We start from the raw sequence: 20948 nt of genomic DNA on the forward strand, positions 1-20948 counted from the left end.
CAGAAGGTTGGTTACATTATAATAAGTGCAAACAAGCTGAAGGTTTAAATACTTATTTAAATACAGTTTAGAGGTGATGAAGTGTTCACATAAATAGAAAAGAGGAAGGAAGTGTGCTTTCAGTTTCAGGGGTTTTAACGTCTCAAATGTAAACCCAGAGACATTCTGCCCCCTCCTCCCTTTACTTCCTGACAGGGAGCTGCTGTTAGGTTTGATCAGTGATATTTCATGTCCATTTTTTGGATACGTTTGTTTTGACTAAACTGTCGCGATAAGGCTGATACAAACACTTTATACTTCAGGATTACAAGGCGGAGGATCACTACAGCCATGTTTTTGGCAGAAATTGGATTTGTGTTAACGGGACTCATCCTGTGCATCACAGGTATGTCTGACTATTTCTGTTTTCTTTGAAGAAGATAAGGAACTATAAATGCAACATGTAGCAATTATTACTTTGAACTGAGAAAAACACAAAATGCCACAGACTAACTTAAGTGTAGTAGTACAATTGTAGAAAACTGTTTTTAGCTGTTAAACTTACAAGGCAGCCTTCAAGATTGTTACCATAACATTACTATTATTATTATTCTTATTATTATTATCATTATCATTATTATTATTATTATCCACTTATGTTGTATAAAAGCACAATCTAAAAATGTATAAACCTGCCCTGATGTTTCCTTCTGTTAAAGGGGTTCTGGGACAAACAAACAGCATCTGTGCTTTAAAAGGTTCGTCAGTGAATCTGCCCTGCTCAGCTGAAAATCCCACGTCGAGTACAAAATGGTACACTTTACACTGGAAAGGAAATAAGTGTGAACAGAAAGAGATCTCTGCAGGTGGAAATCATGTCACTTACAACATGTCTGAAGAGAATCGGCCGACTCTGACAATCAAAGATGTGAGGGACAGCGATGAAAACGAGTATTGCTGCAGTGAGAATACTAAACAGCCACGCCTCTGTTGGGACAACAGAATTCAGCTCCAGGTTGCAGGTACAGTGTGGTTACTAAGTGGCTAATTTATAACATATTATATTTTCTAATTTACTCATAATATATTTTCATTTAAGGGCACGAGTTCTTACTTTACACATCATCATGTCAGACCTGCAGGTGAAGGTGATTCCTGCCACAGAGGGACAGACAGTAACACTGATGTGTAACATCAGCTGTCCTCTGACTGAAACCCCTGCAGCCTACGTCTGGTACAAGAACAGAGAGTATCTGTATGAGGACTGGTCTCACTGGTACCAACAGCTGGTCAGCAGTGATGAAGCAGTCAGATACTCCTGTGCTATCAAAGGCTACGAAGATCTCAGAGCCCCTGAAGTCTCAGTGGGTGAGTGACAGCATTTTGCTTCTTATCATGTTATGCAACATCTGTCACATTCAGAGTTTTCACAAAAAGGCAGAGGGCCCAGATGCAGACTCTGCAGATTGATTTCAACAAAAAGTCAAAATCCAAAAGGCAGATGAAAAGGCTTTCTTTGTAATTGAGTCCAGGTAAATCAAAATCCAAAAGGAAATGATAAGGTCCAACTTAAAGTCAAATTACACGGGTGAAAAAAAGAAAGGCAAGAAAGGGCTGACGAAAGGGTTGACAAAAGTTGACGAAGACGAACTGGCAAAGAAACAGGGGAAGACAAGGACTAGCTGTACAGTGCGTTTAAATGTTATTTATTTCATAGTCATTGCCTGTTTTAAAACTCACCATGAGAAAAAGTTTAATGCAACTGCATTTCGGCAAAATGTAAAATACAATTTGGCAAACATGAAATAAAATATAAAGTGAATCCCCCTATTATGGTCAGATCTTGATAATTCTGTCAGGAGGCAGAGAGATAGCAGCTTAAGTGAAGAGGTAAAGCTGTCTCTCTCTTTCATTTGATTTCTGCCTGGACAACATTATACAACCAGTAGTACCAGACATTATATTTTTTGTTTTCATTTACAAATAAAGACACTTCCATCACAAACTGGGGCCTAAAATAAACCACAAATACAGGAAATAAAGGTTTTGACACTCAAAATTTCCTGGGGGAGACCCCCCAACATACAAGCACACACTATATTTCCTTATCAATATTGAAGTATTCATTATTATTATTGTTAAATAATGAGAGCTCTGTATAAAAGTTATTAGTGCTGTTGTAAAAAGGATTTAGCCTAATTGTATTTTCTTTATTTGATTTGACAGAAGTTCAGAATGTATACATGTATGGTACTATCAGAACGCAGGTCAGACATTATGATGTTCCGGACCTTTGCCTGAGAAAAATAATCTCAAACTGGCCCTCTTTCAAGTTTAATTGAGTTCCCCTGGTCCTTCGGGTCGAAAGCAGCACTGAGATCTAACAGGACGAGTACAGAGAGTCTGAAGCAAAAAGTAGTTCATTTAACTCTCACAAGGGCTGTCTCAGTGCTGTGGTGGACTCTAAATCCTGACTGAAAGTCCTCAAATAAACTGTTGTTTCGAAGAAAGTCACATAATTGATTAGCGACTGCTTTCTTGAGGATCTTTGAAATAAAAGATAAAGCGAGCTGGGAGGTGAAAGGAAACGAAAATAGGTTTGTTTGTAAGTGACATTTAGTTCATCACTTATGTGGTTATTTATTAAAGGCTTTAAGAGATGTTTATGTTTTTGTGACTTTTTTTAGTTTGCTAAAATATGTAAACACTGTAATGTAAGACAAACAAAAACATACTGCAGGTCGGCATTTTTTGTTCTTTCTTGTTCCAGGGCAACTTGTGATGCCATCATAGTCAATCAATCAAATTTTATGTGTATAGTGCCAAATCATAACAACAGTGACAAAGTAAAACAGGAAATGAGGACTGAAGTACATAACTAAACAAGAATAGTTATGAGAATTCATGATGTCTTAATACTTTCAAGAGGAAGTTCAGTTTCATGCCCTTGAACTGGCACTTCACTTTATAAAGCTCACGTATTGGGTTACGTGCAATATATGTTTGTGGTTTTTCACTGGCATGTTCTCTTTTCTACATGTGGATTGTGTTTTGTCTTTAATTTACTGATCCTACTGTATTGGCAGTGAAGTGTGTGCAGCATTGGAGTCCAAGACAAATTTCCTTAAGGGGACAATAAAGTGTATCATATCGTATCGTATCACTGTATACAAAAACAAAAATCCTGTGTCTTTTTGTTGTCCAGATTCTGTCACATCCACCTGCTTCAGTGTGACCTACGCTAAAGGGAGAATGTGTTCTTATAAGCAGAGATCAGTGGATGAGCCCTGCTCCATCACGTACCCCAGAGGTTACGTTTTCTCAAACCTTCACACACAAACGCACAAACACTCCTCTCACCCTCACACCTCTGACGCTTTTAAGTTTTTTTCATATAAGAGACGTGTAAGCTTGATCATGTCTTAACTTTTTAAATCTATTTTTACCTGCTCAATGGATCAGTGAGGTCTGTTCTATAAAATAAAAATTACATCAACAAGATGAATAATGAGCAATTTATGTTTTTGATCCATTAAGTAAAATATTTTAACACGTTACTGTAACTGATGAAAATGATTTTTTAAATATCCTTACAGAACTACAAGTTCAAAAGCCGGATGGAGTCAGAACTTACTTAGTCTTACTGACATGTCACACCAGCTGCCCTTTGAATGACTCCAAGACTTCCTACACCTGGTACAAAGATGGATACTCAGTTAACACAAACAGCTTAACTCAACTTTATGTTTACGACTTTTATGAAGGAGTCACCTGTGCTGTCAAAGGCCATGAGGATCTGCTCTCTGCTGAATTCTGTGAGTAGAAACTCACTTATGCTCTGTTGTAACTTTGACAAAATAAAAACATAATATGGATAACGGTCAAACATTAAAAGTAGAACAATGATTAACATTGTTTGATTTGTGACTATACTACCAGAGGGGTTGATACAATTTGGTTTTCATTTGAGGCTACAGTTTGTGATTATTAAATATCTTGCTAGCTGTGTCATTGGGTGATGGAGGTGAACGCAGGAAACCGCATGCTCTGATTGGTGTTCGTCTAGATATGACTATCATGCAGCTTTTTCTTCATTTAGAGTGTTTCGTATCCCTACCATATCCGTTCAATTGCTGTAATATTTTGTGGATAATTCAGTGTGTAGCATTGTTCCCATACAGCACTTGAAATGTAGCTACTGCCATCTTGTGCCATTTGTTTGTTAGTACAAAATACAGTTTTGGTGAGAGTTGAGTACAAGTTAACTGCATTATCTGAATGTGGTCTGCAGTATTCAAGACCACCTATTACCTGAAGAAATAGGAAGTGAAAGGAAAACTAACTTGTTACAACTTGTTTCTTTTGTGGGCCTATTGTCTCGTGTCTGATGACGATTTAGCCTCTGGGGCGCAGCCAATATTTCGGAGCTTCCAATAGGGCTGGGCGATATGGCGATATATCTCATCAAAACGATATCAAAATGTCTATCGTATGTGTTTTTCCATTTCGTCTCTATCGTGATGTTGCGAAACCTGCAGCAGATCTGCTGATATATATATATATATATATTGTGATAAATATCATTATCGAGATATGAAAACTCACATATCATGATATCGCCTTTTTTATTATATCGCCCAGCCCTAGCTTCCAAATGAGCCAGAGGATGGTTGGATAACTGGTAACGGATCTCCTTTCATTGTTTACAGTCTGACTAGCAACTTGAGACGTGTAAATGGGTTTGTAGTTGAGAGATTACATCTACAGCCAGATTGTTATCTGCACTCAGATATGCAGATATCTGTTTGTTTAGAGATTTCTAAGTTAAATGGTCGTTAAATAATAGTGGATGAGTCACAGGAATACTTTATGACCAATGCATTCTGCTTCAGCTGCATTACGATTTTTCTCTGCGTGCAGCCGAAGCCAGCTCAAGCGTGATTGGTCGATACTTCTCTGACTAAAAACAGAAACAAGAGTGCTAACAACAATAAACTCTTGTCCTTCATCTACAGATCCTGCATTTATATTAAGATATCTGTTTAGAGATTATTTTCCTCAACTCAAGCCATTGTTTTACGTTATTGTTATACAGTTATCACCAAAGTAATGGATGATTTTAACCAAGTTTTCTTTTGATCATAATCTGTGCTTTATTTGTTTATTTTTTTAACGATTTATCAGAACGCTAAGAATTATACTTTGTATGTGAAAATAAAATCATTCAAACTTTATTGTTATCGAATGTTTTACTGATTTTACATGGCCATATATTTTCAACAGACATGGTTGCTGCTCTGATTCTATATTTCAGGTCCTGGGTGGTACTGTTGGAGAGTCAATTATGTCAGCAGGAGAATCTGTGCACTGGAAGGCTCTTCAGTGAGAATAGTAAGTGAATATTTGCATCCTAACTACCAGAAACCAACTAAATTTTGGCACAGAACAAAGAAAGGTAGAGTGGAAAATGTTGAAGAGCTGACTGAGGCTGCAGGACGAGTGGAGTATCAGGACAACATGAAGAACCAACACGTGCTCAAAATTACAAACCTGAAGAAGAATGACTCGGCAGAATACAGATTCACACTCCAACAATTCAACCCAGGACGGGGGAAGGCCAATATACCCGGAGTAACTGTTGTCGTCACAGGTAACTGAAAAAGTGTTGCTTCCACACAGCTCCTCACTATACACGGCAACGACAGCTGAAAGGTGAAAGCTTGAAATCTGTCATCAAGCCCTTAAAAAACTGCTAACTACCAATCTGCCATTTTCAGATCTGAGAGTGAAGATTACTCCTTCTGCAGTGGTGACAGAGGGCCAGAATGTCACACTGACCTGCAGTACCAGCTGTCCTCTGACTGACGACACAAACTACACTTGGTATCTGAACAGACGACCTCTGACCCTGCCGGAGTACCAAAACAAACACCTGGTTATAGACAAAGTTAGAATACAGCATGCAGGAAACTACTCCTGTGCTGCCACCACCCAGAGAGACATCAGATCTCATGAAAAGACTCTCACTGTCTCTAACGGGGGACTCTCTCTCAGTAACACAGGAAGATGGACACCAGCAGCAGCCGCAGGAGTCGGTGCTGCTCTCCTGGTTTTAATACTTCTCACTGTTGTCTTGTGGATCAGGTGAGCATCACTTTGCTTTGTTTCAGAGTCCTGACATTCACCCTCTAACCTGGCATCACCTATTGATTTTTACATTCATTCCACTATACAGAAGGAAGAGGTCTTCCAGTCAATCTCCTGGAACTGAAACATCATCCAACATGGAACAGGTAAAGTTGGATCACAGAAACACAAATAGGAGGAACACAATCCTTTAAGTGCAGAATGATGTCGAGTTATTCGTTTCGTCTCCTCATCAGCTAAACCCTGGTTCAGTGTATGAGGAGATCTCAGCTCATCCTACAGAGCAGGATGATCTTCATTACAGCACTGTTCACTACTCAAAGAACCACACAGATCCTCTCTACTCCACCGTCCAGCCACATCAGACCCAAGATCAGGAGCATGTTCTGTATGCTGCTGTCAACGTTAGGTAAAACTAAACACCTGAGTGAACATCTGTTATAATAATGAATGATTCAGAAAACTGTAAACTTCTTCATAAACATTGAGAGTAATATAGTGTGTTAAGTTCACTCATGTGCAGTGATGATAGCGGCCTTTGGTGGAGTCAGGTGCTCCTATGCAAACCTCATCATTGCACAATTGTCTGTCATAGCATGTATTAGTTTCATGTTTAATATTTCATGTCTAAGTTAGACTTGTAGTTTTTAGTTTCATATTTAATGTTTCATGCTTGTACATAGAGAGCGAAGTTAAACCAAAGTCTAATTCCTTGTCTTTGTACATACCTGGCCAATAAAGCTGCTTCTGGTGTTTTATATTGGCTCTATGTTAATTAATAACCTAATGTATGCAGATGACTTGGTAATTTTCTGCCCATATAGTGCTGGCCTACAACAGCTATTGAATGTCTGCTCACAATATGGTCTCGACTTTGACATCAAATATAATGCAATTAAGAGTAAGATTATGATCGTTAGAAGCAAAGGTGATAGAAAACTAGTTTTTCCTGAATTCTTTTTATCTGGCATTGCTCTTCATGAATGTAATGAGATCATATATCTCGGCCATCATATTGTAAATGATCTGTCGGACAATAGAGATATTAACAGACAGTGTCGCAAGTTATATGCGCAAGCCAATATGCTCGCACGGAAGTTTAACATGTGCACTGTTAATGTTAAGACAGCTTTATTTAAAGCATTTTGTACCCCTATGTATACTGCCCACTTGTGGCGTGTTTGTAGCAAAAGCAACATGCAAAGACTCAACGTGGCCTATAATGATGGCATGAGAATGCTTTTAAAACTTCCAAGATGGTGCAGTGCTAGTGAAATGTTTGTAAATGTTGGGGTGCCGAACTGCTCTGCTGTGATATGTAATCTTATGTACAGGTTCATGTGCAGGTTGTCAGCTTCAGGTAATGGTATTTTAATGTATTTGAGTAACTGTGAGAGGAGCTCAGTGCGGTTCTCGTCGAGATTGTGGAGCCACTGGCGCTCAAGTCTGTACATACACACAGCTACCTAATGTATGTACCTTTGTGTCATAATCTAGTTGATGCCTCACTTGATGTACTTGTTTATGTATTGCTGTATGTATTATCTGTTATGTTTTATATATATATATTTTTTTTAGTGCTATGGACCTCATGCTGTGTCCTTAAAAAAGTCTTATTAGGGCCCGAGCACCGAAGGCGGTGCGAGAACCTCTTGAAATTGAAGGAATTATTATTCTTTCTTTGTTTGTTTGTTTGTTTGTTTGTTTGTTTGTTTGTTTGTTTGTTTCTGGTGCCAAATGAATTGCATATTTGGCGGCTTTAACATGCCCCAAAACTCATCAAATTTGGACTGTGCATCAGGGCTGGTGAAAAATTTGATATTTTGTGGGTTTCGCAGATGACTGTTGCAAAATGGCTCCATAGCGCCCCCTAGAAATTTTCAAAAACGCCTCCCCATAGAGGTTACTTTCACCTAGGTGTATGAAATTTGGTAAGCATATTGAACAGCCCAAGACGCACTAAAAAGCCTCATGCACCCATACCTCAAATCAAACAGGAAGTCAGCCATTTTGCTTTGAATTTCAAAATAAGACGTGTTTTTGGCGATTTCCAGGGGTCATACTTTAACGAACACCTCCTAGGGACTTCCTCCCAGACTTTTCAAAGTCACTCAGTTTATTGACAACACATTGAAGATTAAAAGTTATCAAAAGCTTGAGTTTTTGAGAATGGGCGTGGCCTTGGCTGGGGGTCAAAGTCTGATGTTTTTTGGGCAAAATGCCAAAAAATGAAAATCACTGTTACTCTCACATACAGTCTTCTATCCTCTTCATATTTCACATGTATGACAAGAATCCCAGCCCCAACACAATTACATGAAAATATTTCCCATCAGGCCTAGCGCCCGCTACTGGAAACAGGAAGTGACATGTTTTACTCTACAAGCCCCTCCTCCAAGGTGGTAAAACATATTAACCTCAAATTCATGTCAGGAAACTCTTAAGACCTTGATTAAGGTCTGTGAGAAAACTTGGTGAGGTAACAACAGAGGGCGTGACCCTGGCGGCGCCACGAATATAACCTTCGCCATGATGCCTCGCCATAACATTTAGGCATTGATAACTCGTCCGTACTTCATTCTGTCTGCACCAAATTTCACATGCTTGATCAGAGTCCCGCCCTGAACAGATCTACACACTCCTTTCCTTACCAATCCTATAGCGCCACCCACTGGTGACAGCCTGTATCAACTCTCATATACATTGTCCAATCTCCACCAAATTTCACAAGTTTCATGAGGGTACCGCCCTGAACACATCTACATATACATTTCTCACTCATAGTCATAGCGCCACCTACTGGGCAGAGCCTGTATAAAGTGTCATATACATTGTCCAATCTCCACCAAATTTCACAGGTTTGATGAGGGTACCGCCCTGAACACATCTACATATACATTTCTCACTCATAGTCATAGCGCCACCCACTGGTGACAGCCTGTATCAACTCTCATATACATTGTCCAATCTCCTCCAAATTTCACAGGTTTCATGAGCGTACTGCCCTGAACACATAGGCATATTACTTTTTCGCTCATACTCTTAGCGCCACCTACTGGGCAGAGCCAGTACTAACTCTCAAATAGATTGTCCGATCAGCTCCTAATTTCACATGCATGATTATAGTCCCGGCCTGAACAGATCTATATATACATTTTTCACTCATAGTCATAGCGCCACCTACTGGGCAGAGCCTGTATCAACTCTCATATATATTGTCCAATCTCCTCCAAATTTCACAGGTTTCATGAGCGTACTGCCCTGAACACATAGGCATATTACTTTTTCGCTCATTCTCTTAGCGCCACCTACTGGGCAGAGCCAGTACTAACTCTCAAATAGATTGTCCAATCAGCTCCTAATTGCACATGCATGATTATAGTCCCGGCCTGGACAGATCTATATATACATTTTTCACTCATAGTCATAGCGCCACCTACTGGGCAGAGCCTGAATAAACTCTCATATACATTGTCTAATCTCCTCCAAATTTCACAGGTGTCATGAGGGTACTGCCCTGAACAGATCTCCATAGGATTTTGGGTGATGCTGATAGCACCACCTACTAGTGCACATCCCCTGGCTGCAGCACATGCTGTGGCTGATTCACACTCTGCTGCTGCAGCCGTGACCGCGACACGCCCCAACGTGGCCACGGGTGCGAGGGCCCGTTCATCGCCGCTTGCGGCTTTAATTATTATTATTATTATTAGGGCCCGAGCACCGAAGGCGGTGCGAGGACCTCTTGAAATTGAAGGAATTATTATTCTTTCTTTGTTTGTTTGTTTGTTTGTTTCTGGTGCCAAATGAATCGCATATTTGGCGGCTTTAACATGCCCCAAAACTCATCAAATTTGGACTGTGCATCAGGTCTGGTGAAAAATTGTCCGATCAGCTCCTAATTTCACATGCATGATAACAGTCTCGGCCTGCACAGGTCTAGATAATCATTTTTCGCTCATACTCATAGCGCCACCTACTGGCAAGAGTCAGTACTACCTGTCACATACAATGTTATATCAGCTTCAAATTTCACATGCATGATTATAGTCTCGGCCTGAACAGATCTACACACTCCTTTTTTTGACAATGCTATAGCGGCACCCACTGGTGAGAGCTGGAATCAACTCTCACATACATTGTCCAATCTCCACCAAATTTCACAGGTTTGATGAGGGTACTGCCCTGAACACATCTACATATACATTTTTCACTCATAGACATAGCGCCACCTCCTGGGCAGAGCCTGTATCAACTCTCATATACATTGTCCAATCTCCACCAAATTTCACAGGTTTGATGAGGGTACCACCCTGAACACATCTACATAATCATTTTTCGCTCTTACTCATAGCGCCACCTACTGGTAAGAGCCAGTAGTAACTCTAATATGCAATGTCCAATCAGCTTGAAATTTCCCATGTATGATTACAGTTTCAGACTAAACAGTTCTACATAATCATTTTTCGCTCATAGTAATAGCGCCACCTACTGGGCAGAGCCAGTACTAACTCTCACATACATGGTCCGATCAGCTCCTAATTTCACATGCATGATGACAGTCCTGGCCTGAACAGATCTCCATAGGAATTTTGGGTGATGCTGACCAAGCCCCTACTGGTGGACAGCCTGTGGCTACAGCACATCCTGTGCTTCATGCACACCCCGCGTCTGAGGTGCACCCCGTGTCTGCAGCACACCCCGCGGCCGCGACAAGCACCAACGTGGCCACAGGTGCGAGGGCCCGTTCATCGCCGCTTGCGGCTTTAATTATTATTATTATTATATGCTGATTTATTCAAGTTATTATCAAGAATCTAATGTTGGTCAGCTCAAACAATCGGGATATGAAGATCCACGTATACTACATGCATACTTCCTGAAAAGGTAACAATCTTCTCTGAATGTAGTGAAAGTGATTGTAGTGCCTCATTTAGACAAACACATTTTTATCTAAACAGACACTAACATTGAGGTGCGAGTTGTGGAAGTTTCGGACGTGTGCTCAAAGTGCCAAAGTAACAGATTGAATGTCCACATATTCCTTCCATTTGAATATCACATCCAATTATTAAACACGTTTTCATGAACCACAATGTCCAATAATCCGTCCAATATTCCGGGATAATGCACACAAGCGGACACGGTTAAACGTTCCCAAGTTAACACGACACGGCACGGTCAAAAACTGTTTGCTTCAATACACACCTGCCCACAATCACCTGAAGCCTTGGCTATATACAGAACAAGGCTCCACCTAGTGTTCAGTTACCAAATTACAAATAAATACAGAACGATCTAAGTAACAGGAAATCTCAGGGCAGGAGAAATTAAAGACAAAATAAAAAGCACATTTTGGCTCCAACAGGGATCATCTCGAAGTTTTTCATATAATAAATGTCTGTTAAGTCCCTCTGTATCTCCAAATGAGGTAACACAAAGGTGATTGAACCGATGGTAGAGATAGACCGATATGGTTTTTTCAGGGCCGACACCGATACCGATTATTAGTAGTCCAGGAGGCCGATAACCGATATTTGGAGCCAATATTCATTTGCAGTAAAAGTGAAAATATTGGCGTCAAAATTTTGAATAATACAAACTCCAACACTTCACTTTGTTTAAATGCCTTTAAGCATATGTTTATTAAACAAACAAAAAGCGCAGGGAGTTCCCAGGGTCAGCAGCATCTCTTATAAAGTTAACTGAAAATTTAAATAAATAAATAAATAACTTCCTGAAGTTTTATAAAGTAAATAAAACAAAGTTAAATAAAATTTGCAAAGACATTAACTTTTTCTCCTCTCCGCCGTGTGTGTGAGCACTCTGCATGCACAGCTTTCACTGCTGATTGGCTGTTACCCGTGCCATGGCTAGGCGTGTAACCAATCAGTGCTGTGGGTGGGACAATGCTGGAGACAGAGTAGTGACTGCAGACAGAGAGGCGCGGCTGCATCGGAGCCAAAATAACCCAGTTTTAAATTGATCTCTTATCGACCGTCGGATTAAAAAAACTAAAAACTAAAAACTAAAATTTTTTAAAAAATATATATATAAAAAAAATAAAAAATAAAAAAAAGGCAGATGCCGAAATGCCTCAAAATGCCGAATATCGGCGCCGATAATCGGTCCGGCCGATAATCAGCCCGGCCAATAATCAGCCCGGCCGATAATCGGTCTATCCCTAACCGATGGCCCACTGATGAAAGCCTTTGCACTTGCAGTATACAGTGTTGTCATTTCTTCTTGTCAAGTCAAGTCAAGTCAAGTCACAGGTTATGTCAAGTCAAGTCGAGTCCTTAGTTAAGGCAAGTCAAGCCCTGAATGAAGTCACCTTTTTTCCACCCAAGATACAGCACTCTTGAAGAGACAAGGTATTTTATAACCTATAATTTATATAACCTGGTCAAAAAGTATGACAGTGAATTGTATCTGTATTATCTTGGCACAGACGCAGCCATGATGACGGTCTGGTCTGAGACCGTACTGAGTGGTAAAGAGTACGACTGATGAGGCTTCTCTTTGGGAAAAGAACATCAGGTAACGGCGGGCTTTGATGTAGCGTGTTGCCATAGCGAGGAGCTTGACTGACAGCCAGTCATCCAATCATGACAATCACATACCGGGGAGCTTTTTGAGCCGTCCAATCATGATTCCCAGTTTGCGCTGCATACATACTTGATAGACAGAAACTTGACAACATTGAATTTTATCATTCTATATTTCACAGCTAACATTAAAACTTATGAACACAAGTCATGCGAGTCATCATGCCTCAAGTCAAGTCTCAAGTCAATTATTTTTTGTCAAGTCGCAAGTCATCAAAACAGTGACTCGAGTCGACTCAAGTCCAAGTCGCCATGACTCAAGTCCATATCTCTGGTATATAGAATTATTATAGACTGGGTGCCTGTGGGAAAAAAATCACCCATAGCCACTCAAAGCCTGCCTCTTAGTCACTGCACGCACGCACACACTCTCACAGACACACTGACACGGCTGTGAAGTTCTAAGCAGCTACAATGGTCGGCTATACCATAAACCAAAAATCCATGCATTATCTCACACGTTGTAACTGTTATGAACACCATACATTTATGAACACTGTCTTTTGAATTTTCCTCATCTGATAAAACTGTGAAACTGAGATCAACTGGGCTTGAAGGGGGAGAGTTTCAGTCACATGTCCCATTAATAGCCTCACATCAGCAAACAAATACCAATCTAACTGGATACATACTACTTTGCAAGGGTGCTGAGAAAGGATGATCACCTGTTATACTCTGAGTTTCTCCCACTGACTGCACAATCACCTGCTGTGGTCATGTGCTATGATGATAGCGCCCTCTGGAGGTCAAGACAGAAGGTTGGTTACATTATAATAAGTGCAAACAAGCTGAAGGTTTAAATACTTATTTAAATACAGTTTAGAGGTGATGAAGTGTTCACATAAATAGAAAAGAGGAAGGAAGTGTGCTTTCAGTTTCAGGGGTTTTAACGTCTCAAATGTAAACCCAGAGACATTCTGCCCCCTCCTCCCTTTACTTCCTGACAGGGAGCTGCTGTTAGGTTTGATCAGTGATATTTCATGTCCATTTTTTGGATACGTTTGTTTTGACTAAACTGTCGCGATAAGGCTGATACAAACACTTTATACTTCAGGATTACAAGGCGGAGGATCACTACAGCCATGTTTTTGGCAGAAATTGGATTTGTGTTAACGGGACTCATCCTGTGCATCACAGGTATGTCTGACTATTTCTGTTTTCTTTGAAGAAGATAAGGAACTATAAATGCAACATGTAGCAATTATTACTTTGAACTGAGAAAAACACAAAATGCCACAGACTAACTTAAGTGTAGTAGTACAATTGTAGAAAACTGTTTTTAGCTGTTAAACTTACAAGGCAGCCTTCAAGATTGTTACCATAACATTACTATTATTATTATTCTTATTATTATTATCATTATCATTATTATTATTATTATCCACTTATGTTGTATAAAAGCACAATCTAAAAATGTATAAACCTGCCCTGATGTTTCCTTCTGTTAAAGGGGTTCTGGGACAAACAAACAGCATCTGTGCTTTAAAAGGTTCGTCAGTGAATCTGCCCTGCTCAGCTGAAAATCCCACGTCGAGTACAAAATGGTACACTTTACACTGGAAAGGAAATAAGTGTGAACAGAAAGAGATCTCTGCAGGTGGAAATCATGTCACTTACAACATGTCTGAAGAGAATCGGCCGACTCTGACAATCAAAGATGTGAGGGACAGCGATGAAAACGAGTATTGCTGCAGTGAGAATACTAAACAGCCACGCCTCTGTTGGGACAACAGAATTCAGCTCCAGGTTGCAGGTACAGTGTGGTTACTAAGTGGCTAATTTATAACATATTATATTTTCTAATTTACTCATAATATATTTTCATTTAAGGGCACGAGTTCTTACTTTACACATCATCATGTCAGACCTGCAGGTGAAGGTGATTCCTGCCACAGAGGGACAGACAGTAACACTGATGTGTAACATCAGCTGTCCTCTGACTGAAACCCCTGCAGCCTACGTCTGGTACAAGAACAGAGAGTATCTGTATGAGGACTGGTCTCACTGGTACCAACAGCTGGTCAGCAGTGATGAAGCAGTCAGATACTCCTGTGCTATCAAAGGCTACGAAGATCTCAGAGCCCCTGAAGTCTCAGTGGGTGAGTGACAGCATTTTGCTTCTTATCATGTTATGCAACATCTGTCACATTCAGAGTTTTCACAAAAAGGCAGAGGGCCCAGATGCAGACTCTGCAGATTGATTTCAACAAAAAGTCAAAATCCAAAAGGCAGATGAAAAGGCTTTCTTTGTAATTGAGTCCAGGTAAATCAAAATCCAAAAGGAAATGATAAGGTCCAACTTAAAGTCAAATTACACGGGTGAAAAAAAGAAAGGCAAGAAAGGGCTGACGAAAGGGTTGACAAAAGTTGACGAAGACGAACTGGCAAAGAAACAGGGGAAGACAAGGACTAGCTGTACAGTGCGTTTAAATGTTATTTATTTCATAGTCATTGCCTGTTTTAAAACTCACCATGAGAAAAAGTGTAATGCAACTGCATTTCGGCAAAACGTAAAATACAATTTGGCAAACATGAAATAAAATATAAAGTGAATCCCCCTATTATGGTCAGATCTTGATAATTCTGTCAGGAGGCAGAGAGATAGCAGCTTAAGTGAAGAGGTAAAGCTGTCTCTCTCTTTCATTCGATTTCTGCCTGGACAACATTATACAACCAGTAGTACCAGACATTATATTTTTTGTTTTCATTTACAAATAAAGACACTTCCATCACAAACTGGGGCCTAAAATAAACCACAAATACAGGAAATAAAGGTTTTGACACTCAAAATTTCCTGGGGGAGACCCCCCAACACACAAGCACACACTATATTTCCTTATCAATATTGAAGTATTCATTATTATTATTGTTAAATAATGAGAGCTCTGTATAAAAGTTATTAGTGCTGTTGTAAAAAGGATTTAGCCTAATTGTATTTTCTTTATTTGATTTGACAGAAGTTCAGAATGTATACATGTATGGTACTATCAGAACGCAGGTCAGACATTATGATGTTCCGGACCTTTGCCTGAGAAAAATAATCTCAAACTGGCCCTCTTTCAAGTTTAATTGAGTTCCCCTGGTCCTTCGGGTCGAAAGCAGCACTGAGATCTAACAGGACGAGTACAGAGAGTCTGAAGCAAAAAGTAGTTCATTTAACTCTCACAAGGGCTGTCTCAGTGCTGTGGTGGACTCTAAATCCTGACTGAAAGTCCTCAAATAAACTGTTGTTTCGAAGAAAGTCACATAATTGATTAGCGACTGCTTTCTTGAGGATCTTTGAAATAAAAGATAAAGCGAGCTGGGAGGTGAAAGGAAACGAAAATAGGTTTGTTTGTAAGTGACATTTAGTTCATCACTTATGTGGTTATTTATTAAAGGCTTTAAGAGATGTTTATGTTTTTGTGACTTTTTTTAGTTTGCTAAAATATGTAAACACTGTAATGTAAGACAAACAAAAACATACTGCAGGTCGGCATTTTTTGTTCTTTCTTGTTCCAGGGCAACTTGTGATGCCATCATAGTCAATCAATCAAATCAAATCAATCAAATTTTATGTGTATAGTGCCAAATCATAACAACAGTGACAAAGTAAAACAGGAAATGAGGACTGAAGTACATAACTAAACAAGAATAGTTATGAGAATTCATGATGTCTTAATACTTTCAAGAGGAAGTTCAGTTTCATGCCCTTGAACTGGCACTTCACTTTATAAAGCTCACGTATTGGGTTACGTGCAATATATGTTTGTGGTTTTTCACTGGCATGTTCTCTTGTCTACATGTGGATTGTGTTTTGTCTTTAATTTACTGATCCTACTGTATTGGCAGTGAAGTGTGTGCAGCATTGGAGTCCAAGACAAATTTCCTTAAGGGGACAATAAAGTGTATCATATCGTATCGTATCACTGTATACAACAGCAAAAATCCTGTGTCTTTTTTTGTCCAGATTCTGTCACATCCACCTGCTTCAGTGTGACCTACGCTAAAGGGAGAATGTGTTCTTATAAGCAGAGATCAGTGGATGAGCCCTGCTCCATCACATACCCCAGAGGTTACGTTTTCTCAAACCTTCACACACAAACGCACAAACACTCCTCTCACCCTCACACCTCTGATGCTTTTAAGTTTTTTTCATATAAGAGACGTGTAAGCTTGATCATGTCTTAACTTTTTAAATCTATTTTTACCTGCTCAATGGATCAGTGAGGTCTGTTCTATAAAATAAAAATTACATCAACAAGATGAATAATGAGCAATTTATGTTTTTGATCCATTAAGTAAAATATTTTAACACGTTACTGTAACTGATGAAAAGGATTTTTTAAATATCCTTACAGAACTACAAGTTCAAAAGACGGATGGAGTCAGAACTTCTCACTCCTTACAGAAAGTCTTCCTGACATGTCACACCAGCTGCCCTTTGAATGACTCCAAGACTTCCTACACCTGGTACAAAGATGGATACTCAGTTAACACAAACAGCTTAACTCAACTTTATGTTTACAACTTTAATAAAGGAGTCACCTGTGCTGTCAAAGGCCATGAGGATCTGCTCTCTGCTGAATTCTGTAAGTAGAAACTCACTTATGCTCTGTTGTAACTTTGACAAAATAAAAACATAATATGGATAACGGTCAAACATTTAGCCGATTTAGCCTCTGGGGCGCAGCCAATATTTCGGAGCTTCCAATAGGGCTGGGCGATATGACGATATATCTCATCAAAACGATATCAAAATGTCTATCGTATGTGTTTTTCCATTGCGTCTCTATCGTGATGTTGCGAAACCTGCAGCAGATCTGCTCTAAGGCAACTGAGCATGACGCTGGGTGCATGTCAACTGATTGTGTGCTGCGGAATCAGCTGGGCTGATCCTGCCAGGCCTGTCTTTCTACATGAGTTTTACCTTAATAAAGGCCATAAACAATTTGTTCACTTTTTATCATTTATATTTATTATATACAGGAAAGAATGAAGAGGCGCCTGCTCAGCCGTATGAGCCGCGACGGAGAGAGAGAGACTGTACCTGAGTTTAGTCCGTAACCTGTAACCAGGAACCGCAATAAGAAGCCTTGTGAATGACGCTATCTACCAAACAACTTCCTAGAAATGTAAATAATAAAGTGAAAAAAATAAATGCTTAACAGCTGCCCCTGAAACACACAGAAAGAAAAGCATTGTGAACTAACGAGGGGAGTCATAATGCTGGATTGGAGAGATATCAATATTGCTGTCAGAGATCAAGATATTACAATTTCATATTGAAGGCTGGAGCTATATTTTTTTTTATTTTTCATCCTTAAATTTACTTGAAATTGTTCAGTTTGCACTAAAGTTCTCAATAAAATATGAACATACTCAGTACTTTCTATTTGTCAAGTATTTAATTCACACAGGATTATCCAAAAAAGACCATGTGGTTATTTCATATAGACTAACTATTTGTTAAATTACCAGGAAACAATCTATATTGTGATAAATATCATTATCGAGATATGAAAACTCACATATCATGATATCGCCTTTTTTATTATATCGCCCAGCCCTAGCTTCCAAATGAGCCAGAGGATGGTTGGATAACTGGTAACGGATCTCCTTTCATTGTTTACAGTCTGACTAGCAACTTGAGACGTGTAAATGGGTTTGTAGTTGAGAGATTACATCTACAGCCAGATTGTTATCTGCACTCAGATATGCAGATATCTGTTTGTTTAGAGATTTCTAAGTTAAATGGTCGTAAAAGAATAGTGGATGAGTCACAGGAATACTTTATGACCAATGCATTCTGCTTCAGCTGCATTACGATTTTTCTCTGCGTGCAGCCAAAGCCAGCTCAAGCGTGATTGGTCGATACTTCTCTGACTAAAAACAGAAACAAGAGTGCTAACAACAATAAACTCTTGTCCTCCATCTACAGATCCTGCATTTATATTCAGATATCTGTTTAGAGATTATTTTCCTCAACTCAAGCCATTGTTTTACGTTATTGTTATACAGTTATCACCAAAGTAATGGATGATTTTAACCAAGTTTTCTTTTGATCATAATCTGTGCTTTATTTGTTTATTTTTTTAACGATTTATCAGAACGCTAAGAATTATACTTTGTATGTGAAAATAAAAACATTCAAACTTTATTGTTATCGAATGTTTTACTGATTTTACATGGCCATATATTTTCAACAGACATGGTTGCTGCTCTGATTCTGTATTTCAGGTCCTGGGTGGTACTGTTGGAGAGTCAATTATGTCAGCAGGAGAATCTGTGCACTGGAAGGCTCTTCAGTGAGAATAGTAAGTGAATATTTGCATCCTAACGACCAGAAACCAACTAAATTTTGGCACAGAACAAAGAAAGGTAGAGTGGAAAATGTTGAAGAGCTGACTGAGGCTGCAGGACGAGTGGAGTATCAGGACAACATGAAGAACCAACACGTGCTCAAAATTACAAACCTGAAGAAGAATGACTCGGCAGAATACAGATTCACACTCCAACAATTCAACCCAGGACGGAGGAAGGCCAATATACCCGGAGTAACTGTTGTCGTCACAGGTAACTGAAAAAGTGTTGCTTCCACACAGCTCCTCACTATACACGGCAACGACAGCTGAAAGGTGAAAGCTTGAAATCTGTCATCAAGCCCTTAAAAAACTGCTAACTACCAATCTGCCATTTTCAGATCTGAGAGTGAAGATTACTCCTTCTGCAGTGGTGACAGAGGGCCAGAATGTCACACTGACCTGCAGTACCAGCTGTCCTCTGACTGACGACACAAACTACACTTGGTATCTGAACAGACGACCTCTGACCCTGCCGGAGTACCAAAACAAACACCTGGTTATAGACAAAGTTAGAATACAGCATGCAGGAAACTACTCCTGTGCTGTCACCACCCAGAGAGACATCAGATCTCATGAAAAGACTCTCACTGTCTCTAACGGGGGACTCTCTCTCAGTAACACAGGAAGATGGACACCAGCAGCAGCCGCAGGAGTCGGTGCTGCTCTCCTGGTTTTAATACTTCTCACTGTTGTCTTGTGGATCAGGTGAGCATCACTTTGCTTTGTTTCAGAGTCCTGACATTCACCCTCTAACCTGGCATCCCCTATTGATTTTTACATTCATTCCACTATACAGAAGGAAGAGGTCTTCCAGTCAATCTCCTGGAACTGAAACATCATCCAACATGGAACAGGTAAAGTTGGATCACAAAACCTCTGCTTTACTCGAGAAACACAAATAAGAGGAACACAATCCTTTAAGTGCAGAATGATGTTGAGTTATTTGTTTTGTCTCCTCATCAGCTAAACCCTGGTCCAGTGTATGAGGAGATCTCAGCTCATCCTACAGAGCAGGATGATCTTCATTACAGCAGTGTTCACTACTCAAAGACAGACCACACAGATCCTCTCTACTCCACCGTCCAGCCACATCAGACCCAAGATCAGGAGCATGTTCTGTATGCTGCTGTCAACGTTAGGTAAAACTAAACACCTGAGTGAACATCTGTTATAATAACACATTTTCAGCCTCTATTGTTGACTTTTTTTTGTAATATAGTGTTTAAAGTTCACTTGTGCAGTGATGATAGTACACTTTGGTGGAGTCAGGTGCTCCTAATGCATTATGCAAATTTATTCAACTCTTTTTTAAGAATCTAATGTTGGTCAGCTCAAACAATCATCATATGGTGATCCATGTATACTACATGCATACTTCCTCAAAAGGTTTCAATCTACTCTGAATGTAAGGATTGTGAGCTAAACAATAGAACTGCCTTGACTGGAAATAGTGCATTTCCTGTATTTCTTCAATAAATACTTTTACTTATAATTAATAAAAGGAACTTCTGTTTATGAGCTTACCTACATCAGCTTACTTTGAAGAGCAGGCAGACATCCAGCATCTGATGGACACTTCAGGAGCACACTTGAGATGTGGGCTTGGACACCTACCGCCAGTTTTGGGAAATGGAATCAGGCCCATTTAGTTAGTGCTCTGATTATCCCATGGTCCAGTCTGTTAAACCATAGCCAAGTGGTGTCGAGTTTTCGAGATTCACTGTGTCAAGAGAGAGGACACTGATACACTATAAACAGCAACCCTTATACATCTAATACATTTAATTTTAATATAAGAACTTCTCTAAGACTATTAATTATTTACCTGAATAATTCGTCCACAACTGCCTCACATCAGCGGGACATTATA

At 39.6% G+C, this 20948-nt stretch overlaps 2 protein-coding genes and 1 long non-coding RNA gene across 4 annotated transcripts; all 3 read left to right on the forward strand.

Annotated features, from left to right (window-relative positions):
* The first annotated feature begins 217 nt into the window (after positions 1-217).
* LOC138594207 (uncharacterized) lies at positions 218-1195 on the forward strand. The gene is made up of 3 exons (XR_011308435.1): positions 218-385; positions 699-1001; positions 1114-1195. It is a non-coding gene; the product is annotated as an uncharacterized lncRNA (long non-coding RNA).
* Positions 1196-3433: 2238 nt separating this feature from the next.
* On the forward strand, positions 3434-6665 carry LOC138595329 (low affinity immunoglobulin gamma Fc region receptor II-like). Its single transcript, XM_069666697.1, has 5 exons — positions 3434-3794; positions 5294-5629; positions 5757-6123; positions 6215-6272; positions 6363-6665. The coding sequence occupies exons 2-5, from the start codon at positions 5497-5499 to the stop codon at positions 6537-6539; spliced, it is 735 nt and encodes a 244-aa protein (XP_069522798.1). The 5' UTR covers positions 3434-3794; positions 5294-5496; the 3' UTR covers positions 6540-6665.
* A 7038-nt stretch (positions 6666-13703) lies between these two features.
* On the forward strand, positions 13704-20514 carry LOC138595190 (low affinity immunoglobulin gamma Fc region receptor II-like). 2 transcript variants are annotated; one of them, XM_069666539.1, is made up of 8 exons: positions 13704-13871; positions 14185-14487; positions 14600-14833; positions 16684-17305; positions 18954-19289; positions 19417-19783; positions 19875-19932; positions 20042-20514. In XM_069666539.1, the coding sequence occupies exons 5-8, from the start codon at positions 19157-19159 to the stop codon at positions 20219-20221; spliced, it is 738 nt and encodes a 245-aa protein (XP_069522640.1). In that variant the 5' UTR covers positions 13704-13871; positions 14185-14487; positions 14600-14833; positions 16684-17305; positions 18954-19156; the 3' UTR covers positions 20222-20514. Both variants share the same exon structure in this region; 1 of them encodes a protein (XP_069522640.1).
* Positions 20515-20948: the final 434 nt, after the last annotated feature.

This window comes from Semicossyphus pulcher, unplaced genomic scaffold (genome assembly GCF_022749685.1).
Source record: "Semicossyphus pulcher isolate SPU_LCO1_2020_fin unplaced genomic scaffold, fSemPul1.0.p SCAF_17, whole genome shotgun sequence".
In the NCBI taxonomy this organism is placed as follows: domain Eukaryota; kingdom Metazoa; phylum Chordata; class Actinopteri; order Labriformes; family Labridae; genus Semicossyphus; species Semicossyphus pulcher.